General features: G+C 34.3%; 1 protein-coding gene across 1 annotated transcript; it reads right to left on the bottom strand.

Annotated features, from left to right (window-relative positions):
- Positions 1-209: 209 nt before the first annotated feature.
- Positions 210-5,611, bottom strand: LOC113772065 (putative calcium-transporting ATPase 13, plasma membrane-type). Its single transcript, XM_027316601.1, has 2 exons — positions 5,545-5,611; positions 210-3,370 (listed from the first exon to the last, which is right to left on the bottom strand). Exon 2 carries the CDS (start codon positions 3,362-3,364, stop codon positions 266-268), a length of 3,099 nt encoding a protein of 1,032 aa, XP_027172402.1. The 5' UTR covers positions 3,365-3,370; positions 5,545-5,611; the 3' UTR covers positions 210-265.
- Positions 5,612-9,560: the final 3,949 nt, after the last annotated feature.

The following is a 9,560-nucleotide window of genomic DNA, read 5'->3' on the forward strand; positions in this document are numbered from 1 at the left end:
AACTTTTGGAAAATGATTCTTGTACGAAGGGGCAGTTACATAAATAAACCAGCAAGTCACCATAAGTTTCTGTGATAGTTTTAACAGAAGTGAAAACAAATTTCTTGTGCCATTGATAATGTAAATATTGACCTTAACAAGAATGAACTTCAAAAGTACATTACTTCAAACACACCAAGAAATATTTTTGTTTAAAAAAGAAAAGAAAAGAAAAAGAACCAATAAGAAATTTTTTGATGGAAAGTTGAGCAAACTGCTGATCATACTACATTCCTTTCAAGTTCTTCCACATGAGATAACTGAACACTGGTCTCTCTGGAACAGGTATGCACTTAACAATCCAGCCAATTGGCCAAGAGGCAGCTGCAATTCCTATGCAAGCTCCCCATTGCCCCCAATTCAATCTCTCTGTATTAGCAAACCTCTGCAGAAATTCCACCATCACCACTTGAAGAATAATTGTAACCCCAATAATTCCCAAGAACAACTTGTTCCTATGTATCCCCTCAAACACATTCTTCCTCTCAAGCTTCCTTGCATTGAACTCGTTGAACACTTGGCAAAGAACAAAAGTGTTGAAGATCAAGGTATTGTTTACCTTTTTGCTTACACCAAAGATTGATTCACCTCTGAACTGTAATGTCAGAAGAACTGCAATCTGATACAAGGCTTGAGAGACTAAGTTCCTCCACATGATGTTGGTGATGAGGGGCTCGGTACGCCCAACTGGAGGCTTGTGCATGAGATCCTTCGTTGGCCTTTCTGTTGCTAGAGCTAAGGCGCCAAGAGTATCCATGATGAGATTTACCCACAAGAGTTGAACTGCTGTTAATGATACTTCTCCGGCTGAAAATGCTGCCACAAAGTTGATCACCAGAGCTGCCACATTCACTGTCAGCTGGAACTGAATAAATTTCTGGATGTTGTTGTATACACATCTTCCCCATGTAAGAACTGTGGCAACAGAAGCAAAATTGTCATCCAGAATGACAATATCGGAACTCTCTTTAGCAACTTCAGTTCCCTGAATCCCCATAGAAAGTCCTATATCAGCCTCTTTCAATGCTGGTGCGTCATTTGTTCCATCTCCAGTCACTGCTACAACATGACCTTTAGCTTTTAAACAATTCACCATGAGATGCTTGTCAAAAGGAGATGATCTTGCCATTACAACAATTTTATCAACCTTTTCCATCCTTTCCTCATCTGTGTAGTTGCGAAATTCCACACCTTCCACCACCAATCCTTCGTTGGCCTCTTGATTAACCTTAAGTATCCCACATTCAGTGGCTATTGCCCTTGCAGTGAATACGTTGTCACCAGTGATCATTTTGATCTTCACACCAGCATATTGACAATATTCCACAGCTTTCTTCACACTGGAGCGACAGGGATCTTTCAGGCCTACAATACCCAAAAGGATCAAGTTCTTATCTTCTAATGATTGTTGTATTTCTCCAATGTCGTCACTAGTTTCTGATATTTGCTTGTAAGCAAATGCAATACATCTCAGACTGCTGGCACCCATGCACTGAATTATTTCTTCAAATTTCTTTCTCTCAAGATGATCTAGTAATTTCACTTCTCCTTCAGCATCATAGTAGTGCGAGCACATTGCTAGTATCATTTCAGCAGCTCCTTTCCAGTGGACATTAATCAAATTATCTGCAGTCCTCTTCATCAAGACGCCACTTCTCTTCTTATCTGAATTGAATGCTTCTACATGAAGAATTGAGCAATTCTGTTTTATTCTTTCCATATCCATATTTAATTCCATCACAGCCCAAGATAGAATTGCTTTCTCAGTAGGACTTCCTGAGAACTTGAGGCCCTCAGTTCGTGAACTAATTGACCCAAAAACACTTCCTGTGGTGTTCAGGCTCACTGCTTCGTGTAGCAATTTAAGAACATTGGTTGAGATGGAAATGTAGCTATCTTTGTCCATTGAATCTTTGCCCAGCCAAAACTCTGTAACTGTCATTCTATTTAAAGTAAGAGTACCTGTTTTGTCTGTACAGATGGTTGTAGCAGAGCCCATTGTTTCACAAGCAGAAAGCTTTCTCACCATTGCCTGATCAGCCATCATTCTCTTCATCGAATAAGCAAGTGTAAGTGTTACAGCCAGAGGCAAGCCTTCTGGAATTGCAACAACTACAATTGTTACTGCTGCAGCAATAATTTTCACAACAGCATTAATCACATCATCAGCCTTCGTTTTGCTGCCATTGAACTCTTTATTTCCATATGTATCCTTTGTATGACCTGTAAAGTAGCGAACCAAAAGCACCACAAGAACTAAAAAGGCAACTGCTAAGCCAACTTTACTGATTGCTGAAGTGAGCTTATTGAGGCGAGATTGAAGAGGGGTTTTCTCATTAAAATCGTGGCTAACAGAGCTCATCATTTGCCCCCAAGTTGTGTTCATTCCAACAGAAGTAACAAGCATTTGACCATATCCATCAGCTACTTTAGTGCCAGAAATCAAGAATGGATTCTGACTGTGATTTACTTCAAGATGATCACTTTCTCCAGTCATGCTTGATTCATCAATGCGTAAGGAATGCCCCTCCAAGAATAATCCATCAGCAGGTACCTGATCACCAGTCTTCAAGTAAACAACATCTCCTACAACAATTTCAAAGATTGAAATTTGCTGTCTCTTCCCATTTCTCACTACTTCAACTGGGATATTGCTGCTAATCTTGGAAAGCCTCTCAAATTGTCGATTCTGCCTAAAATTACTGATTGCTGAAACAGAAATAACAAGAAATACAGCAACAAAAATACTTCCACCATCATACCATCCTTCTTTTGGACCATTCTCTTTTATCCCAAAACCAAGAGACAATGCAGCACATGCCAAAAGAATGGAAATTGTAGGATCTTGAAAAGCTTCCCAAACAAAAGGGAAGAATCCCTTTTTGGGCGGTTTACGAAATGTATTGCTACCAAAAGCTTCAACTCTACGTGAAATATCTTCGTAATCATTAAAATTTAATCCATGCTGAATTTTTGTATTGAGAGAAGTAGCTATACCTAGAACACCACCTAATTCGTTAAGCTGATGAATGCTTTTCTCCTTGACAAGCTTTGTGAGGCTTGGCTGATAAGTATTGTAAAAGTTGGGGTAATCTTTGACATTGATTATCACATGGTCACAAAGGCTTGAAATCTTGGTTGTTTTCTTCGTTGCTCTTTGTGATGGAATAAGCAAAACTTTGCTATTTCGAGCGGCGAGAGCTTGTTCAAAGGCCCTTGAACAATATATGGTCACAAAAGCTGAGTGCCATCTCCTTCTGTTCAGTGCACTAAGTTGATTAACAAAGCTCTTGCAAAGTAAGTTTGCATCAATTATTGACGACATATTCTCCTAAAAGTTCAAAAGAGGAAAAAAAATGAGAAACATTAATGATATCATACAAACTCATTAAATTCCACACATGTCCGGCATTACAAGAAAAATACTTTGACTGAATGTGACAATGACAATTGTAGAATTAGCAATCTATCGTTTCTTCAGAAAATAAAATTAACATTAAAATCTCAAAAAGATGATATTAGACAACAGCAGCATTTCCAGCGGCAGCACCTCCCCCTGGTGAACCTCTAAATCCCAGGTTCGAGTCCCTGCGCTGCTGGATTCCTCCGCGCACTTACCGTGCTTGGGTCGGGTTGGGGCGCCAAGGCTCGGGCCGCAGGGGATTAGTCGGGCCCCGTAAGGATTGACCCGGACACCCCTGTGTCGACAAAAAAAAAAAAAAAAAAAAGACAACAGCAGCATTTAATTTTAGACAGATTTGTTTTTTGCCTTAAGGATGTAGACACTATAGTAAGGTAAATTACACACAACCTCCCTATGGGTTCACCTATTGCTAACATGACTTTCTTAATGTTTTAAAATATCCACTTCATCATTTATGATTTCATGTAAAGTGAAAACTTGATAGAAAATAGACTCTATAATGTCATTACTTGAAATACTAGTAGTGCTTCTACTTAAATACTGAATTGCCCAACAACCATAGAGGGATTATAATACCCATTATGATACTTTTTTTTAATCAAACGGTAATTTTTACTCTATAGATAACTTTTTTTTTCTGGAAAAACCACATATAATGGCACAATGATGAGAGACAAGATTTGAACCTTTGACCTTCCACTCTATTAAAACTTAAAATCTTTGATGGTGGCCAATAATCCAAAGGCTGTTGGTTATATTATTGCAGTTTGATATAATGAAAAACCACAGATTGAGTATATATCTGCATCACAAAAGGATATGTTGCTATAATTATTATAGCAACAATTACATTTGACGTGCATATATTGTGAATGTGTTTCTTGAGTATGTAATGAAAATAAAGGCTAGATGTAACTAATAATAGTTTCTTCTGCTGTTGCGGTAATGTAGGCCAAATTGCTAATTCCTTGATTTTTCAACATCCCGCAACGGACCCATGATTTTAGGATAGGAAGGCGAATAGTCAAACATATAATAAAAAAAATGTTATACCAAACAAAGCATAATAATAAGATATTTTTAGTTGTAAAAGACAAAATACAAAAAAAAATATAAATATTAGACTCTCTAGTCATTTTATTTCTAATATGCCAGTTGTCGAATTAACATAATTTGCTTGAATTATTTCTTTTTCAATGTCACATGATCTATGTATGTGCAAGAACATCACCATTAAAAGTCTCAGTGGAATTGGCAATAATGGATACTTCATAATACGCCAAAAATTTATTACAACTTGCGTTTGTTTTTAATTAATAATCCTGCTCTTTTTTTTAATCCAGGTCAATCTTACATTTTGGAGTTAGTTTTCATAGTTTTTTTATTGGGTTCGGCTGACTCGTATTCCGGAGGCACTTGTTAAGATAGTTTCATGTGCTAACTTTTTTTGTAATAAGACCCGAACTTATCCGAAGAAGAATCTGAATACAGGAGGTCAATAAATGTGAGTGTGTGTATTCATGTGATAAGTTAAGTATCTTATTGAGTATCCTTACGTTAAGAAAATTCCTTTGTTAATTCAAGTCGAAACCTACATTAAGAGTTGCTTTGTTATAGACACTTGCATAGAGGCAAATTATTGTTTTCTTGATTAGTTGCTATTTAATAGCTATACTAGCTGCAGATGATTGTTTACTAACATTAATATTAATACCAATCACAAGAAAAGTTAACTAAAAATTGGCTAATCATAGGATACATTTAATAAAGAAAACTTGCAGGGGCTAAAGAATAATTTATTACAAAATTTGGGGACAAAGTAATATTATTTTACTTAAAAACAAATAGGCCCGGCAGAGATTTTAGAAAATTTTGGGGGGTGGCTGCCTTGCCCCCCCCCCCCCCCTTCGGTCTGTTTGTAGGCAATGATACATTACAGTTTCTTGAGGAAAAAGAGAAGAGAAAAACTCTAGCTTAGTTGAGTTAACCAAGGATTGCATACTATGTATATACTTAAAATTCAAAAGAAGGGGAAACAAAACATACTTGAGAAAAAAAGGTGAAGAAATGGGAAGACTCACAGTATATGACTGACTGAAAATGTCCAGTCCAGCCTCCACGCTCTCTTTTACGGTGCTTAATGTAAATGCCTTCCTAGCTAGTTCCTAGAGAAAAAGTTCCTCCTCCTGAGAAGAAAAGTGAAGAAGTGGGAACACTCAATCAGTTTATTGCGTGAAGTTGATGATCTGAAGAACAATTTGATGGTACAGCAATTCGGATTTTGGTCGCATTATATAAGGGATCCAAAAAAAGGACTTTGCTGCAACGACTTTGCTGGGGCGTGGGTCCATTCTTTTGTAATTTCTAGTGTGAATATTAATTACTTAAGATGGAGGAAAAGTAAAGATGCGGTTGGGAGTGTTCTTTCATGGTAGTTCATGCACTAATTCTCAGAAGGATAAGTATGTGTAAACAAAGAATTGGGAGCGCAAGATTGACTGCAATCCCGTTAAGTTTAACTTTCTTGATTATGATTATGAATAAGGTTGATCCTCAGCTCCAAAAGTACTCTTAATTTGGCCCACTAGTCGTTCTACGAGCAGATAGTAGCTATATAAAGATTTAGAATCTTAACTTATTTATATTCTATATGTAACTTATTTACACCTTATTTCAACATATTTATACTTAAGAATAAACTTGTGCAAAATGAAACTTGTGAGGCTCATTCCCCATATATGGTAGAGAGTGAGTGAAGTTTCTTAAAAAAAGAGAGAGAATAATCCAAAAAAATGAAACTTATTAGTACCATTTTTTATGGGCATAAAGATTGGATAAGCTGCAAAAGAGAGAGCGTAATCGAATGTATTCTATCAGTTTGCAATCATATGGCATTATCTATGAAATAACTTTCTTGTTTATGTAATTTCTTGGACATTTCTTGATTAATAGAATCCGAAGGATTTAAGTGAGATAAGTCGAACAACTCAGCATACGCTTTTTTATTGGAATAATTTCAGAAACCTCCCTTGAGGTTTCTGACAATTTCACTATCCTTCCCTAAAGTTTTGGAAATATCACTTACCTGCCCTATAAGTTATTTGAAGTTCAATGCTTATCTCATCATCGATGGTCAAATGATTTACTATCCTTACAACTTAGGAAATATTACATATTTATATGGAAAGAAGCAATTGAGTTAATTGTACCACATTAACCATGATTTAGAATATAAAAATTTTGAAAATATTGAATATTAAATTTTATAACAATAATTTTCAACATTTTAAAATTCTTTTTTTTTTTTTGTAATTTTGTAGTTCTTGTAATTTCTATCTCCTAAAAAAGATTAAAATTCCTATTAAAATATATTATTTCTTAAATTTTTCATAAGAATAACAAGATGAATATGAAAATACACAAAAAAGAGGGTAAAGTATTAAAAATATGTTTACAATTAGATTTTATTAAGTTATGGATAAAATGTAACTACACATAATCTATTCTTTTCTTTTCTTTTCCAAAAATTAAGTTTAATTTTCTTGATTATAATTATGAGTAAAGTTGATCCTTAGCTCCAAAAGTACTTTGACTTGGTTCACTAGCCCTTCTATGCACAAGTAGTAGCCTTATAAAGATTTAGAATCTTAACTTATTTATATTCTATATACAACTTATTTACACATTATTTCAACATATTTATATATGTAGAAATAATTTTGTGCAAAATGAAACTTGTGAGGCCCATCCCCCGTCTATGTTAGAGAGCAAACGAAGTTTCTTAAAAAAAAAAAAAAAAGAGAAAGAATAATCCAAAAAAGCGAAACTTATTGGTACCATTTTTTATGAGCATAAAAGTTTGGATAATTAAGCTGCCAAAGAGAAAGAGGAATCGAATGTATTCTATCAAAGTAATTGAGAACATATGGTTTTGTTTGCAATCATATAGCATTATTTATGAAGTAACTTTCTTGTTTATGTAATTTATTGGACATTTCTTGATGGATAGAATCCTAGGAATTTAAGCGATATAAGTCGATTCAACTCAGCATAAACTTTTTTGGTTTAGGGAAAACAAGTCAAAGTAGAAGATTGCTTTTAAGGGAAAAAGATCATAGAAATAGTAACTTTTCTAAAGAGTTTAGAATAATATGTTATCCAGACCGAAAGCATAATGAATTAACTGTTTAATACAATATAACCAGTAAATTCTAATTTGTATATGGGAATGGATGAGCTATACTTCTAGCTTCGCTGCTAAGCATCATGGAAATTCAATTATTGAATCAATCTTTTTTAGGAAGTCTTTCGACTGCTAATAAATGCCAAACACCAGCTTTCTGGCAAGTCTGCTTCATTGCAAAAACAAATATTCCAACTTATTATTTGAACACACACTTATATTTGTTATTCCCTCTGCATTTACATTCTGAATTAATTTCATTCTTACCAAAAAAATAAACACCCGAAACTATCTTAATGAGTGCCCCGAGATGCTCATTAGCCAAGCCCTTTAAGGAAATAGAGGTTGAGGGCCTAAAAACAACATTAAATGGGATAAAATTTAACACTCCAATTAAGCGTAGGTGTTTTAAATTGTGCAAATATTGGAAAAACAGCTACTCTTTCTTAATAGATTAATTTTTATTGGATGAAGTGGTGCAATGACTTTATGAATAATTTCTCAGCTTTTAATACCTTAAAAGCATGTTAATCAATATTACTATTTGCTGTACCAATTTTTAAAACCCGAGACAAAAATGCAACTTTGGCTACCGAACTTGGAAACTTTTTCAGGTCACTTTTCTTTCTTTTTTTTTTGGTAGTAAGTTCTGTCGCAATCCCATCCTAGCCTTTTCTCTTCCATTGCATCGTCAGGGCTGAGCAAGCAGATGAGAAATTGCCAATATAATCCTACTTTTCCGGTTTCTTAATACCGACGTCAATGGATAGTTCAAATTCACATGTACCAATAGATGCGTGTTAATATGAATATACTCAAAAGTTGATTCCCACACAAATACACGAAAAATTGTTCTTAGGGAAAACAAATAAAAAATACATACAAGTAAAATTTAAATCTAAGACTTTAATTTCAATCAGTGGCGGATTTACACTGGGGACAGTGGAGCCCCTTAAATTCTTATGATACCTATAAAAATTTGATGTAATTTTAACCGTAATCCCTGGAGTTTTGTGTATCTATTGGTTTATAGGCCCCACTGTCCCCCTTAAATTTCTATAATATCTATAAAAATTCGATGTAATTTCAAGTGTGCCTCCTGGAGTTGTGTATCTATTGGTTTATATGCTTTTAAAGTTGTTTTTTATTTTACCTGTTGTTACAGCTACCGTAGAAAGGGTTTTTTTCAATAATGAATATAGTGAAGAACCGGTTACAAAATAAAATGGAAGACACTTGGATGAATAATTGTTTAGTTACTTATATTAAGAAAAATATATTTCGTGAAATTCAAAATGAAAAGGTTGTAAACCGTTATCAAAATATGAAAACTCGTCATGAGCAATTGCAAATGGTTTAGTTTGCTTTTGAAATCAAATTATTATTATTATATTAATAATTTTGAGTTTGTTTTTTGATATTTTTCGTGAAATGTATGCATCATTTATACTTGTTGGTGAATATTTTTTCCTTAAAAAACTAAAAAAAGAGTAGGTAAAAAATTTTAGAGTTGCTTTTGTCCCCACTGAAAATTTTTTCTGGCTCCGCCCCTGATTTCAATTGCTTTTATATGTGGATAAGTTGGGTTTTTAGTACAATGAGTTCATAGCTAACTTTTCTTTGAGCGTATATAGTTGTAGGATATGACTAACGCATGCTTACAAGCATCTTTTCAATGTTACTTTTTCGAAAAAGTGAAATTAATTTTAAAAAACTTAAATGTAGGAATCTAATAAATGTGGTGTGTGTATTAATATGATAAGTTAGTCATAGATATACCAACGAGTGTAAAACTCCTGTTAGAAAAATTCATAATTATATCTATTACTTCCATTGCATTTAAATACTTAACCCATTTAGCTATGTGTGAATGAATACATGCAACTCAGAGTCAAGCACCAAGTCAACCCTGAT

This window comes from Coffea eugenioides, chromosome 5 (genome assembly GCF_003713205.1).
Source record: "Coffea eugenioides isolate CCC68of chromosome 5, Ceug_1.0, whole genome shotgun sequence".
In the NCBI taxonomy this organism is placed as follows: Eukaryota; Viridiplantae; Streptophyta; class Magnoliopsida; order Gentianales; family Rubiaceae; genus Coffea; species Coffea eugenioides.

What these genes read in the sequence shown, in the direction of transcription:
- LOC113772065 (XM_027316601.1), bottom strand. Translation starts at nt 3,364, where the DNA reads ATGTCGTCAATAATTGATGCAAACTTACTTTGCAAGAGCTTTGTTAAT.